Source organism: Neolamprologus brichardi, chromosome 3 (assembly GCF_056152115.1).
Source record: "Neolamprologus brichardi isolate AB-2024 chromosome 3, ASM5615211v1, whole genome shotgun sequence".
In the NCBI taxonomy this organism is placed as follows: domain Eukaryota; kingdom Metazoa; phylum Chordata; class Actinopteri; order Cichliformes; family Cichlidae; genus Neolamprologus; species Neolamprologus brichardi.
In genome coordinates this window covers 361,128-377,109 of record NC_142106.1, presented here as the reverse complement: position 1 = coordinate 377,109, position 15,982 = coordinate 361,128, and the positions used below count along the sequence as shown (strand labels likewise).

Sequence of the window (15,982 nt, the reverse complement as noted above, 5' to 3'; positions counted from 1 at the left end):
TTGTCAACTGGTCATCACCTGGTGGTGAGTTGGATCAGGTGGCGGGGGAGGACGCTGGACAGACCTGGCGCACCTTAACTTACAGTGAAGGTGTGCTGGGAATGCCTAGCAGAGGCCATGGTCCACGAGATCTTCAACACACACCTCCGGCAGAGCTTCAACAGGATTCCGAGGGAGACTGGGGACATTGAGTCTGAATGGACCATGTTCTGCATTTCCATTGACGAAGCTGCTGCACTGTGCTGCGGCTGCAAGGTGGTTGGTGCCTGTGGTGGTGGTAACCCCCTAACCAAAGGGTGGACACAAGAGGTGAGGGGAGCCACCAGGCTGAAGAAGGAGTCCTGTCAGGCTTGGTTAGCCTGTGGAACTTTGGAGGCAGCTGATAGGTATCGACAGGCCAAGCGGAACGTGGCGCGGGCAGGGGCTGAAGCAAAAACTCGAGTGTGGGAGGAGTTTGGAGAGGCCATGGAAAAAGACTTTCGGACTGCCTCAAAGGGATTCTGGCAAACCGTCAGGCGACTCAGTAGGGGAAAGTTGTGTGCTACCTGCACTGTGTATAGTACAGGTGGCTGCTGACTTCAACTGAGAACATTTTTGGGCTGTGGAAGGAATGCTTCAAGGACCTCCTTAATCCCACTGGCACGTTTTCCATCGAGGAAGGAGAGTCTGGGGACAAAGGGGAAGACCGCCAATCTCCGGGGGTGAGGTCACTGAGGCAGTTAATTGGTGGCAGAGCCCCTTTGGTGGATGAGGTCCAGAGGATGAGGTGGACCAGAGTGTGTGTTCCAATCACAGGGGAATCACACTCCTCAGCCTCCCAGGGAAAGTCTATGTCAGGGTGCTGGAAAGGATAGTGTGTCTGTTAGTTGAACCTCGTATACAGGAGGAACAATGTGATTCGTCCTGGTAGTGGAACACTGGATCAGCTCCTTATTCTCTCAAGGACACTTGAGGGTGCATGGGAGTTTGCCTAAACCAGTCTACATGTGTTTTGTGGACTTGGAAAAGGGATTCAACTGTTTTCCTCGGGGGGTCCTGTGGGGGGGAGGGGGGGGTGCTCTGGGAGTACTGGCCACTCAATGCTTATACAACCGTTGCAAGAGCTTGGTCCACATAGCCGGCAATAAGTCGGACTCATTCCCAGTGTGTGATGGGCTTCACCGGGGCTGCCCTTTGTCACTGATTCTGTCCATAATTTTTTAAACAGAATTTCTAGAAATAGCCAAGTGGCGGAAGGCTTTCACTTGGGTGGTCTTATTATTGTAATTTGTTATTTCTAGTGTTTAATATAAGTTTGGTGCCTCTGAGTTTTGTCTATGGATTTCCTGTTTTACTTTGAAGGTCTGTGTCTTATAGACATTAGAGAGTAGATTAGACTGTATCGAATAGTTCAATATTGATACGAGTATTGTTGCACCCCTAATATATAGATACAGAATATACAATATGGATAAATAGGATTGCTCACTTGAGTGAGTATATTGCACAGTGATTATTGCACAGTCGAATATAATAAAAAAAAGACAAAACAAAAAACTAATATTGCAAATATTGCACAGTGTAAAAAAGCACCTACAGCTCAGTTGTTCCCGCCCTCCCTTGTCCCCCTGTTTCTCCTCCCTCTCCCCTCCAGTGAGGAGTTAAACAGATTGATGGTGTGTGGGACAAAGGAGTTTTTAAGTCTGTTGGTTTTTGACTTTGGGAGAAGCAGCCTGTCGCTGAATAGGCTCCTCTGATTGTTTACGACCGTGTGCAGAGGATGTCCGGCATTGTTTCATAATGTCCATCAGTTTCTTTAATGTCCTTTTCTCTGCCACTGTCACCAGAGTGTCCAGCTTCATGCCGACCACAGAGCCTGCCTTCCTGATCAGTTTCTCCAGCCTGGATGAGTCCTTCTTTGCTGTGCTGCTCCCCCAGCACACCACACCATAGAAAAGTACTCCTGCAACCACCGACTGGTAAAACATCCTCAGGAGCTTCGTGCAGATGTTGAAAGACCTCAGCCTCCTGAGGAAGTACAGTCGACTTTGGCCTTTTTTATACAGGTGGTGCGTGTTGCATGTCCAGTCCAGTTTGTTGTCCACCCAGAACCCGAGGTACTGAGGTATGTGTTGACCACCTCCACCTCCTCTCCCTCTTTCTGAACTGGCAGTGGACCTGGTCTGGACCTCCAAAAATCCACAACCAGTTCCTTGGTCTTTGAGGTGTTGAGTTGCAGGTGGTTTGTGTGACTCCATGTGACAAAGTTCCTCACCAGGCTCCTGTACTCCTCTTCCTGATCATCCCAGATACACCCCATGATGGCCGTGTCGTCTGCAAACTTCTGAATATGGCATAATTCAGAGTTATAGCAGAAGTCAGAGGTGTACAGGGTGAAGAGAAGAGGGGACAGCACAGTTCCCTGTGGTGCTCCTGTGCTGCTGACCACAGTGTCTGATGTGATGTCTTTCAGCCTGACGTACTGTGGTCTGTCAGTGAGGTAGTTGGAGATCCAAGCGACTAGGCAGGGGTCTACCTGCATCCTATTTAGTTTCTCCTGGAGCAGACAGGGCCGGATGGTAAAGGCACTGGAAAAGTCAAGAAAAAGGATCCTGACCATGCCTTTTCCCTTGTCCAGGTGTGAGTGGGCTCTGTGTAGGAGGTACAGGATGGCATCCTCCACTCCTACATCTGCCTTGTAGGCAAACTGTATTGGGTCCTGGGCATGTTGTACCTGTGGTTGGAGGAGGTTGAGGAAAAGCCGCTCTAGAGTCTTCATAAGATGTGACGTCAGTGCCACCGGTCGGAAGTCATTCAGCTCATTGGGATTGTTCTTTTTGGGGACCGGGAGGATGCAGGATGTGTCATGTTGATGCTTCTAGTTTTGCGTCCACCTGGTCCCGTCAGTTAATTTGCATCAGCTGTGTTTCCCTTCTGATCCTTGTTCCCTGTGTGTTTGCCTGTCCTTCAGTGCTCGTTGTCATATCACACCAGCGTTCCTGCCCGTTTGTTTCGTTCATGTGCCATTTTGAGTTTTGCATTTCGCTTTTCTTTTGAGTTCACTTCTGCCTCCACAAGTCCTGCACTTGGGTCTTTTTTCCTGCCTGCCTACACACAGTTCTGAATCTGATGAAGAAATTTCAAATATTAAGACGTCTCTGCAGTTTGCTTGTTTTATTTATTTATTTATATCTGTATTTCTTATGTCCCTCCCTGTCCCCCTTCTCTAGATAGATAGATCAAATAAGACGTCTTTCAGTCAGTTACTTTCTGTTTTACTTTACATTTTTGAATAAAATGTTGTTTTTTTGCATATTTCACTTCCTGTTTGCTAAAGTGTATTTTCAGTTGTTTACAAACCAAAGGCTTGTTTTTAAGAGACAGTTTAAATGGGATTGGGGGAATGACGTGTTTGCACTGCAGTTTATATCCAACAACATCAAGCAGTTAAATCAAAGAGTTCATGTTATTAACAGCTCACCTCGCTGCAGCAGACTGAGGCTGGGATTTAAATTCAATGGGGTCATCTTTAGACCGATCACTCTTTAAGGACACAGAGCTGGGTGCAGGTCCAGCAGGTCTCTCTATGATCCTGTTAGAGGAGAATAATGTGTTTTTCATTTGCAGCCACAGAAGCTGAAGAAGACTTACAATACCTTCATCATCCCAAATAGAAACATGTTTGCAGGCTGAGCATGAGCTGAAGGAAACTCCAAACTACTCTTGGCAGTCTAAGAAAAGAGCTCCACTCAGAGGTAAACACAGTCATTTACACTGTGCAGGACTGTTGATGGTCCTACTGTGAGCAGCAGGAGTTTAATGTTTTATAGGATGAAAGTAATTCTTCGCTCAGTGACTTTCTTTGAGATGCAGTTTAGATACCAGGAAACAACATCAAGCAGTTCGTTTAAATCAGACACCAAACTGAGATCAAAGTGTTCATGTTACTAACAGCTCACCTCTCTGCAGCAGACAGAGGCTGGGATTTAAATTCAATGGCTTCATCTTTAGACCAATCACTCCTTAAGGACACAGAGCTGGGTGGAGGTCCAGGTTGGTTCCTGTGAATAATGATGGAGCAGTGATGTGAGTGCTGAGCTGTGACATGGAGAAGAGTCATGGACAATTAGAGATGGTCATCTCACCTCTGAGCTTTGGTCTGGCTCTCATGTTCCCCACACAGAGTGGTTTTAGAGGGAGGGACTCCCTCCTCTCTGTCCTCACGCTGATCCATGCTGCTCGATTCAACTCACACACACTTTCTACTTTCACCTGCAGAGGAAACACAAATCATTTATGTGCACACCAACTGAAATCCTCCTTTCCATCATGTGTGCTTTCCAAATATCAGCTGCTTCTTTCCTGCTTCATCTCCCTGTCAGCTGAATGCGGTCAGACAACAGTTAGGTGAACAGCGAGTGACAGTGTGAGGCAGAGGAAGCTGCCATCAGCTGCTCATCAGCTGCTCATCAGCTGCTCTACTTCTATTATCAGTCCACTAGTTCTCAAACTTTTCAGAATGAGTACCACCTCATAAAATGTATAGCTCTTGGAGTAGCACCCTTATGACTGACATTAAAATATAGTAGTATCGGCCTATTTAACACCACACACAGTTTCCACGAAATAAACAGGATGTGACAAGCGACGATAACTGTACTACATTAAAACATTCACAGATGGGTGGGATATCCAATCACACAGTCGCAGAGAGAGAGAGCGTCGCCCTGTAACCATGGCAACCGTAACGCTGCCGCCTGGAACAACAGAACGTAGCTGTCAAACAAAACCTAAACAGTCCTGACCCGCGACAACATGAAACAGGGAAATACCGCAGTGTAATCCATTTATTTCAACAAACTGTATTCTGAATACCACCTTTTTAAACGGTAACTGTAACGGAATACAGTTACTCATATTTTGTATTTTAAATACGTAACGGCGGTACATGTATGCCGTTATTCCCCAACACTGACCACAGTTTGATAATCATTGCACTAGATAGAGCCATGAAGCACACACGATCCATTCACTGACACACACTGATTCCACAGTGAATCAGTGTGTGTCAGCAGTGGGTAAAAACTTCACACTAATTGAATTCTGAGTTTGAACAGGAAATATAATCAGAGACAGATATTCCATCTCAGCTGGTTTCACATCTGTATCTTCTTCTGTGCAGAGACTCCAAGACTCTATAGGTCACTTCTTCATACAAATTTTGCTCACCCTGGCAAAGGAACTCATCAGATGAAAACTGGCTCTGGTTAGTCAAGTCAGGGCAAACAACAAAGAGCTACCTCCAGTTGCAACTTGAGATGGACAGATCCGATATTACGTATCGGTATCGGTCCGATACTGACATAAATTACTGGATCGGATATCGGAGAGAAATAAAAAATGTATTTCGATCTATTAAATATCAAAAAAGCACCTCACAAAACTTGCAACATGGCGTAAAGCTGGGCATACACTGTGCGATTTTTTCAGTCGCGCGATTCAGCTCCTGCTCAAACTGCACGATTGATTCACAGGGTTTAGAAGTTCGTAGGTCACGATGCAGGGTCTCACACTATACGGCCTGATGCTCTGATGCTACCTGAGTGCTCACACTGTGCGTCCATAAAATGAAGCTTATAACAGAAAATCTGTCGCTCGCTCTCCCTCTCTGTCTTTCACTCACACAGACACCACCACTATCAACTTTGCTAAATTGCTAATGAAAAACATTGATCAAGCAGCTGTGATTGAGCAGCAATGTAAATCCAACTATTTTACGGTTGTTGTGGTCGTGATAATTTTGTGAGGCCACATCGAAAAGGCTCGGATGAGCTTTCCAAAGTTCTAAAAGTTGTGCCTCCATCGCTAGTGTCCAGATCACACGCTTCACTGCTGTGCTACTACGTCTTTTTAACTGACATTTATGTGTTTGCGCATGCGCAGTGTGAGCCGTCGTGATTGAAATCCTCCCGACCAAGCGATTGATGATCGGGAGCTGGTCGCGAGGTGTTAATCGCTTCTCGTTACCCCATGTATACTACACGATGCACGACGCACGATGAAGGCCAAACTCGGGCCGATCACCAAAACGGTTGCACGACTCAAAAATCGTCTCAAAATGGGCCAAAAATCGCACGGTGTAAGCCCAGCATAACTCGGCTCATAACCATAGCACGGCAGAGCAGTATGCGTCACCTGATAGAGCGGTTGTGGCGTGCAAGACCTGTACGGGGTCTGGTTCAGCATTTAGAGCCTCGCTACCAAACCGGCATTTTATCTCCGAGAAAGTTATCCCAGAGAGAATTAAAGCAAGTGTGTAAGTTCATCTCTGAATGTTTGCAAAGCTTTAAGCTTAACAACCGATATATTCTTCTCTCTCCCCCCCCCCCCTCTCCTGCTGCTACTTCAATCATGAAACTGATCAATGATCAGCTGATTGTCTCTCTTGTTTGTTTATCGCCCACTTCTCACCAGAAAGAGGAAACCAGCGGCTGAACAACAGCAGCACGTTTAAGCTTGATAAGCTGTTGTTAGAATTTATTTAATATTACTTTCTACACCAGTATCTTTTTCTACAGCTGACGGCTGGTAACTGTGCAGGGGCGGATCTAGCAAAGTTTAGCCAGGGGGGCCGATAGGGCATGAACAGGGAAAAGGGGGCACAAAGACATACTTTTCTTTCTTATTCTCATTTAAAATGTCGAGCTTTTAATAAATAATTATCTGAATCTTACACCCAAAGATTTAATCTGATGTAAAATGTATAGAAGTCCATTACTGTATATAGTAACTGTTAAGTCTAATATACCCTAGTAAGCTATAGTACTTTTTCCTTTGGGAACCATCTGTGCAGTCTGCAATTCTGTTGAAGAAAGATGTTGAATCTATTTAATTATTCTTGAAAAATAATTTATTTCTAGGCATTGTTTTCACACTGCATCAAATTAAAGTTGATTACCTCAATTAAGCATCATGAAGTGGGGGGTGGTTCCCTATTTTTTTTTGCTGGGAGTTTGCAACCCTATTAGTTAGGTTGCTTAATATTTCTGCTAAGTACTCTTTAAAATACCAGAATAGGGAGGATGGAGCAGGTTTAAGTTTATTAGATTGATCAGTGTTGCTGAACTATGAAATATTTTGGGTGCAGTGTATTTTTTGCATTCAGGTATAACAGAATAGCTTTAGTGTTGTTGTTTATTTAAACTTGAGTATGAACTTATACAAGATGCAGCAAGATATTAAAAAAAGGTAGGAAGGAGGTAAGTGACGGAAGTGACGGGAAAAGGTAAGCAACCCATGTTGTAGGTGACGTCAGACGCTGGAGATTTGGCGGAAAAAATGGTAGCATAGAATTTAACAAAATTTCTTTAAACTTCAATTATACCAAATATACTAATCAATTGTCATATAACTAACAACATCTGTCCTTTCATCTCTAACACCCTGGAGGACAACGGGGAGAGTTTAGACGCTCTCCAAGATAATGAAGAAGGCTCAGAGTGCATCGTCCCCGGCCAAAATTGAGACACCGTCATCGAAGGGTAACTTTATTGTCCCCAGTGAGAAAGTGATTTGTAGTGTGTCCATACAGAGAGACAAAAACAAACAAACACAACACACATGGAAAAAAACAAAACAAAAACAAATGGCCCAAATTTTATCATCAAAAAAGTGCAACAAGCTGGTTTAGTGTTTTTAACCATGATAATAGCAGCAGTTACAAAAGACACGGTATCTCTCTTTGTCTTCACTGCAGGCACTTTATACCGACGACTTGAGGGAAGCAGCTGAAAATCATTAAAGAGAGGATGGCCTGAGTATAAGATGACAGAGGTTTGCCTTCCTCCGCACCTGCCTGTTATAAAATAGAAATATATATATATATATATATATATATATATATATATATATATATATATATATATATATATATATATATAGGATATTAAAACAGATTCAATAAAACTTTAATAAAAAAGGATCATAATTTTAGATTCAACTTTAAAACCTCTCACACACTGAGATCTGTCAGTCTAAAGTCTAAAATCCAACCAACCAGATAAAATCAAGTTTAAACTGGTTCAGAAGTTTATCAGCTAGAAGATGTGCCTATATTAAAGGCTGAAGAGAAATCAATAAATAAGAGCCGAGCATGAGCTTTGGTGCCATCAAGATTAGTGATATAGGAAATTCAACAGAGTGACCACTGCATCATCAACACCTCTACGAGGCCTGTATGCACACTGTAGTGGGTCAATAAGCTTTTCTACCTGCTGGAGAATCTCCTTCCTGAAGTTTTTCAAAGGACTTCATCAGCACCTTCTGTTGCTGAAGTGATAAATGAAAGATGTAGGAAGAAAAAAAGAGACTTTTTCCATTTGATTACATTTTATATGATGGATTATACAGAAATAGTAGAATTGGGATTGAAAGACTGAAGATCTCTCTCTTCATTACCTATTCAGGGTGTAAATCATGTTTTTAAAAAGTAACTAAGTAACTAAGTAATTAATCACTTTCAAAAATAAGTAATCAGTAAATTAACGGGATTACTTTTGGAGGGAAGTCATCAGTAATTAGTTACTGATTACTTTTTTCAAGTAACTTGACCAACACTGTTTCGCACTGATCTGTACTCTACTTTTAACAACTTTACAGTACTGTTTTGGTAACTATTGTCCATGATATAAATATGTAAAAGTTCAAATCAAATTCAAATCAAAGAATCAAATGCATTCAGGGACACGGGCATAAGGAAGTTTGTGAGAAACCTCAAAGGTAGAAAATGTTATAGCGATCCCTGAACACAGTCAGGTCAGAAGAAGTGGCTCCTGGGATTTTCATTAAAGTCAGCATTAGCTCTTTGCTCTGTCCTACATCAAATAATTGACAAATAAAGGTATCTTTTTAATGACGTCAGGTGTTCTCAAATAAGGAAACATTCTTTCATAATAGTTCCCATCATCACCAAACTAGAAAAACTGGTAACTGCATGCTGCATAGTTTCAGTTTGCAGAACACTTGATCTTTGTAAAGCTTCACAGTAACAACATGTTATATAACAGGAGAGTACAAAGACTAACATACATGAAGAGTTTGATTTGCACCTTTAATACAGATCATACATCAGATATACACCTAGAGTAAACCTGCTCTAAAAGAAGTCTTTCTACAGAAAATGACCTGGCTAATGACCAAAGACCAAAGGTGAAAGGCCTCTGGTCTAATCCATGAACTAGGATGGATCCAAAGACTTCAATGAAGAGCAACACACAGGGAAACACTCTGACCAAATAATTAAAAGCTTCTAACACTAAAAGAATAAAACCCAGACTCAAATGTACTGATTAAGAACAGAAAGTACAAAGTGAACACAAAACCCTCAGAGTGTGACGACAGCAATAAAAGTGATTGTCAAAACACAAAAACTAGGAAAAGCTGACAAGTCCAAGGATTTTTTATGCTCTTTGATTGACATAAGTCTCAGCCTCGATTTGCAGATATTATCAGCAAACACAGGATTTAAAACAGGCTGAAATAATGTTCATAATGTTGGTGGAAATCTATATTTTCTTTTGACTGACGTTCCTTTGAATAACTCTGAACTGAGCTTGAGCTGCTTTCATAATACTTTATTTATCCCGAGGGAAATTGTTTTAAAGGCTGCCAGACAATCCGGTGCCATGCTCTGCTTTTTGTTGTTTTGATGTTACTTCAGTAAAACCTGAATGTCAACTTAAGAACACACTGATTTTATCTCTTTGTTCTTGCAGTTTCCAGTTAAACTGAACAACAACGTCCCACTGGTGATGACTGATTAGTGATCAGTGTCTAAAGTTTGATACGACCTGATTTAAACATTATCACAGTAAAAAATAAATGTTTAATTGCAGAGTCAGGCACTGATAATCAGTTTGGATCACTTGAAGTCAACTCTCTGCGGAACATGAAACTGGGAGTTTTCCTTAGATGTGAGCTGTGACTGTGTGGATGGCAGCTTTGTGCTTTCACAGTCAGACTGATGTGTTTGTGGAACCACTGAAATCCTGGGAGGATCCACAGAATCAAGCTTTTTCTGTCCAGCTTCACTGTGTTCATGTTCATGTGAGTGTCACTGTGTAGCAGTTTGATGAACAAACACATCATTTTCTCTCTCACACTGTCTGGCTCACATGTCAACAATGATGCTAATAAGAAATAAGTAAATAAAAGCTGAACATCTGGTCCAAACATTACAGAGCAGAAACAAACCATAAAACTGTTAAAGGAGGAAACAAAGAAAACAGAGACACGACCAGCAAGCTCCACTCCACACCTGAACATACTGTCGAGCTGTTTCCTGGAAGGAGGCAGGACTCCACCTGAAGCAGGATAGGTTGAAGGGGGAGGAGGCAGATTTTCAGATGAGTTTATGAATGTTTACCTTTGTGCCATCAGATTTAAAGAGGACTTAATTTTGTCTCATTTCATTCTGTTATTCTTCTAGAGTTGTTCTATAATAATATGGTTTTATTACAAATAACGTTAACTTAAACAGCCGGCAACTGTGTTTTACCATTAATGCCAAAGAAACAAAGGAAACAGTCACAGCAACAAAAGAGAAAACTACCAAATAGATAAGGGAGGCACTTCCCACTTCTCACCACGGGGAGACACTTGCAGGGCCCACAAGCCCATCTACTCACTACTCCCAAGGAGGCTGTCTGTCCAAAACCTAGCAGAGTAGAGCCACAGAGGGGGGAAAAAAGCCCACCTCTCACGGTTCATCCCTAGCTTATATAGCCTCAGAAGTGATTGCTGACTGGGCCCAGGTGGCAAACGAGGCTAATCAAAGGCAGCTGTGTTCTGGGGAGAGAGGAGAGTGAGAGAGACAGAGGGGGTAGGAGTCCAAGTGAGTAGGAGGCGGAGAAAGCGGGCAATCACCCCTCGCAGACATCCCCCCCCCTTTTACATTCAAGCTCTACCAAAACAACAAAAGCACTTTATTGTGAGCTGCATGAGAGTGCATCAGCTACTATATTGTCAGTGCCTTTCTTGAGCTTGATTACCAGATTATAAACCTGAGCTAGCAGTGCCCAGCACATCAGTCGCTGGTTGTGGTTGTACATCCGGTTCAGAAAGACAAGGGGATTGTGATCTGTGAACACGGTCACCATGGAAGAGCTGGAGCCCACATACACTGCAAAATGCTGCAGAGCCAGAAGCAGAGCTAAAGCTTCCTTCGCTATGGTAAAGTAGTTCAGCTGATGGCGTTTGAACTTCGCACAGAAATAACAGACCGGATGGCACACACCCTCCTCGTCATCCTGCAGTAGAACAGCCCTGGCTCCGGTCGACCTCTAGGTTAAAGGGTCGAGAGACGTCAGGAGCCGCGAAAACAGGTGTGCTGCACAGGAGGGATTTTGCCAAGTCAAAGGCATGCTGGCCCTCAACTGACCATTCAAAAGGCACCTTTTGGCTACATAGTTTAGTTAGCGGAGCCACGACCACAGAAAAGTTCTTACAGAAGCCCCGGTAATATCCGGTCATACCTAGGAACTGCTTCAGTTCCCGTCTGTTGGTTGCAAAGCAATTTTTCCAGTCGGGCTACCAAAATCTAACTCAGCCCTGCCCGTCGGGCTATCATAGGAAGAAAAATATATGTCTATGCTTTTGCATTCTTTCGCCAATGTAGCTGAGTAATTATGTCATTGGCATCGACTAGCCACTGTCAACATGTGACATATTGAAATCTCATTTGAATTTGCGCTTGCTTTTTGCTTTCACTTTCATTTTGCAATTGCGGAAAGGTGTGTAGAGAGCGGCAGCACTGATTGGTGAGTGACGATTACTTGCGCACCAATTCCTCTGACATCGACTTATTACTTATTAGTTTACTATTCAAACATGACATGTGAAATCTCTCTGGCAAAATTTAGCAGTCTTTGCAAACTTCAAAAAGCAAATGGCCTCGATCTTGGTTCCACTTACTTCTTACCCGTGACTTCAGTGGAAATTTCAGATTCAGGATCTGACACAGACTGATTCATGTTCTACACAGTTCTTACAAGTTCATAGAAATTTCTGTTCAATTTGAACCAAGTATTTGAGTTGATGGTTGTAATTTCTATTGAGTTGTTGTGATTTGTATTTTAACAGTTTTTTGATTAATTTTTGTTTCCGTTACAATATTATACTTTAAAGTACAATAAAGGAAACAAAACATAAAAAAAATGCTTTCTATTTTTTTCGGGCTACTTAAATTTATTTTGGGCTACCAAAAACTGAAGAATGCGCCTGAAGGGCTACCAGAGATTTTGAAATTTTGCGAGCCTTGAATGCGCTCAGCAATGTAGTTCTTAAATTCCTCAATCAGCATTAGTTCACGTATCGAAGCCAGGCCAGTAGCTTTGCAGGCCGCACACCACCGATCGAAAAAGACACGTTTTCCCTGGCAAAATCAAGATAGGACTGACTCTGTCCCCTTTTCAACCCCCGGAAATGCTGGGACCAGCTCATAAACCAACAGGACAGCACTTTTCAGTTTGTCATAGTCCAGGCTGTCCTCAGCTGACAGCAAGGAACAAACTTCCTGAACCTTACCTGCCAGCTTACATTGTAGCAAAATAGCCCACGAATCCCGTGGCCAGAGCAAGGCTGTGGCTATTCAAATGACTTGAAGTAACTGTCAACCTCAATTTTGGGAACACCGGAACCAGCCAACTGTTTTTCACAGTGAGGCAGTGTCATCAGCTGGTCCTCAGGCAGCCCCTGCGCAACAGGCGTGGACACTGATGGAGCTACAGCTTGAGCTGGCACCTGCGAAAAAGGCTGAGATGCTACACCATGCTCAGGTGGACTGGCAGACACTGGCAAGGCCACTATCCCTTTCTCCACCAAGCCAGACACAAGAGCAGCTTTTAGCTCAGCTTTAGGCAGAGCTGTGGAGATACCAATGCCATAAAATGATGCCACCTCATGCAAATCTCTCCAGCTGGACAAGCGAAGGGTTTGCCTTAAACACAGCAATATCAAAGGTAGCCATTAAAATTAAAACAAAAAACTACCTGACGCTAACAATAACAACAAAGAAGAACACTTCCAACACACAAGTCAAAGACAGGTGGCAAATATGTGTGGCCACAGGGTTAACCAATAAATAAAAATACCACCGACCATCTCCCCAGACCAACCTACTAAAATCCTAGCCTGCTTAGCTTCTGGAGTGTACCAGGCTCGAGGCAGCTTTAAAGGCTAAGCATCAGGTACACAAAGCACCAACAAGCCTACCCGCGACAGGGAACTAATCCCCACCCGGGATTACTCCAAAAATAAAAAAGGCAAAATAAAAAACGAGTGCCTGAAGGAGGAGCTTACGCTCAGCTAGACATTACCCTGTGCTAACTGGAGAGAGAGCCCAGCAGATACACTAGAACTAAACAAGCGACCGGAAAACAACACACCAAAACTCAATCGCTGTTCCTTCCATTCATATCCCGGACGAGCACCCACATTGTTACGTCCCCACGAAGAGGGCTAGGCGTGGGAATGAGGGGACCAGTAACAAATGGGTCCGGAAATAGAATGAAAAGGAAAACAGACAGAGTTGTTCTATAATAATATAGTTTTATTACAAATAATATAGTTTTATTACAAATAATGTTAACTTAAACAGCCTCAGAGGTGATTGTTGACTGGGCCCAGGAGGCAAACGAGGCTAATCAAAAGCAGCTGTGTCCTGGGGAGAGAGGAGAGTGAGAGACACAGAGGGAGTAGGAGTGGCAAGAGAGGAGGAGGCGGAGAGAGCGGGCAAACACCCCACCCACACACTCCCACAGCCTCACAGGATGTAACACCATCGTTCAAATTGATACAGTTTTTAAAGGTTTTAAATTCTGAAAAACAACTGTCTAGTTGATGTTTCAATGTTGCTCCTGAGTGCTGCACACAGATGGACTTTCCACTACAAGTTTCACATGACTTGAACACAGACTGATCAGGGAAGTCTTATTCTTATCTAACAAACTTTATTGAGACCCATGAATAATCCAGCAAGACTACATGAACATGTTGATCAGGAGGAGAATTAAGAAAACTGTAGACAGAAAAAAAATCAGAGCTGCTAAACTACTAATAACTTGCTTTGGAAACTCTGATCAAACTTAAAGTCATAATGTCTTGATGCATTCTCAATCATCCAGGAAAGTAAATCTCCAAAAGTTGATTCTGTTCATCTGGACGTAGCATTTTGTGGGAGATGTTCACATCCTGGACAGATAGGAACGCTGGTTTGAGTGCGGAGTCAAGGAGGCCATTTACATGAAAAGGGAAAGACCATCTCTGAATCAAGGAGGGGGCCTAAGAGTACATCTTTCGCCATCTTACAATGCTGTGATTGCAGCCATTCCCCAACTCTCTGTGAATGGTACTCATGGCCATTGATCAGTGGTCTTTGATCAGTGGGTTTTGGTCAGTGGTTGTTGATCAATGGTCATGAGAATTTATTAATTATAATTATAATAATTAATTTATATAATTATGATCAAGGAACTGATCTCCCAGCCCATTGTTCCCTCAATGGGCTAGTTTCAGTCATTATGCACATGTACTGTTTATAAGAATTGGGGAAACCTGCAGTCAGCTGAGACTGAAGAAGTCACTTGGATGAGTGACGAAACGTTTCTCCCACAAAACGCTACGTCCAGATGAACAGAATCAACTTTTGGAGGTTAAAGCCATAATGTTAAACTTTTTTAGATTTTGTGTTCAAGAAATTGTTTAGAAATAATATTAAACTATAACAGTACAGCGATGTACAGTGAACCCCCCTATAAAAATACAGAGACACAAGTCTGTATTCATGCAGCCATCATACAAGAGTATTTTTTCAACATTCACAGGTAATACACGAGCAGGACACAAAAATTAATTGGTAGCAATACCAGAGAAGCAAAGCACCAGATACTGGTAATAATAATAATAATGGATTGCATTTATATAGTGCTTTTCGGGGCCCTCAAAGAACTTTACAATTCCACTATTCATTCACTCTCACATTCACACAGTGGTGGAGGCAAGCTACAGTTGTAGCCACAGCGGCCCTGGGGGAGACTGACAAAAGCGAGGCTGCCATATCGCACCATCGGCCCCTCTGGCCATCACCAGTAGACCGAGCAGTCGCCTGAGACTGCAAGACTATGCTGACCAACCTGTGGACTGCCTGGATTGATTACAAGAAGGCCTATGACCAGAGATGGGCGGCAACACGTTACGCGTTACTGTAATCCGATTATTTTTTTCAAGTAACCAGTAAAGTAAGGGATTACTATTGCAAAAACGGTAATTAGATTACTGTTACTTTCTCGTAAGCATGCTGCGTTACTGCGTTACTAAAACCGTGATTTTTTTGCGAGAGTGTCTCATGACAATGACGAAAGCAAGTGCGACGTTCGTGACAACAGCTGTGTGCAGATCAACAATGGATAATATATCGAGTGCAGAGAGAGTACGAGCGTGCAGTGTTTAAAGCGTGGAAGTACTGACCTTACTTTGAGTTAGATTCTGTAGAAAGTGACAAAAACATTAGCGTCCGCTGTTCACTGCGTGGGAAGAAAACTTCTTTTTACGGTGAAACCCCCCCACCCCCCAAACTTCCAAGTTTAAAAAGAGACTTTTCCATTTGATTATATTTTGTATGATGGATTATGCAGAAAAAGTAGAATTGGGCTGAAAGATCTATAGCTTTATCACCTATTCAGGTTGTAAATCATGTTTTTAAAAAGTAACTAACTAATTAATTACTTTGAAAATAAGTAATCACTTTTTCCATTTGATTACATTTTATATGATGCATTATACAGAAACAGTAGAATTGGGATTGAAGTGACTCAAGATCTATCGCTTACCTATTCAGGGTGTAAATCATGTTTTTAAAAAGTAACTAAGTAACTAAGTATTAATCACTTTCAAATATAAGTAATCAGTAAGTAACAGGATTAAATTTTTCGGGGAAGTAATCAGTAAT

At 42.6% G+C, this 15,982-nt stretch overlaps 1 protein-coding gene across 2 annotated transcripts in view; it reads right to left on the bottom strand.

Moving 5' to 3' along the window:
* Positions 1 to 4,250, bottom strand: part of LOC102795346 (protein NLRC3-like) — a 37,392-nt gene extending 33,142 nt beyond the window's left edge. Inside the window, exons 1-3 of one of the 2 annotated variants that reach the window (XM_087831058.1) lie at positions 4,125 to 4,250; positions 3,939 to 4,040; positions 3,461 to 3,571 (exon numbers count right to left, since the gene is read on the bottom strand). In XM_087831058.1, the coding sequence (XP_087687184.1) occupies positions 3,461 to 3,571; positions 3,939 to 4,040; positions 4,125 to 4,213 (302 nt within the window). In that variant the 5' untranslated portion in view covers positions 4,214 to 4,250. Of the gene's footprint in view, positions 1 to 3,460; positions 3,572 to 3,836; positions 3,840 to 3,938; positions 4,041 to 4,124 lie in introns of both variants that reach the window. The other variant, XM_087831062.1, reaches the window with a different exon arrangement.
* Between the last annotated feature and the right edge of the window lie 11,732 nt (positions 4,251 to 15,982).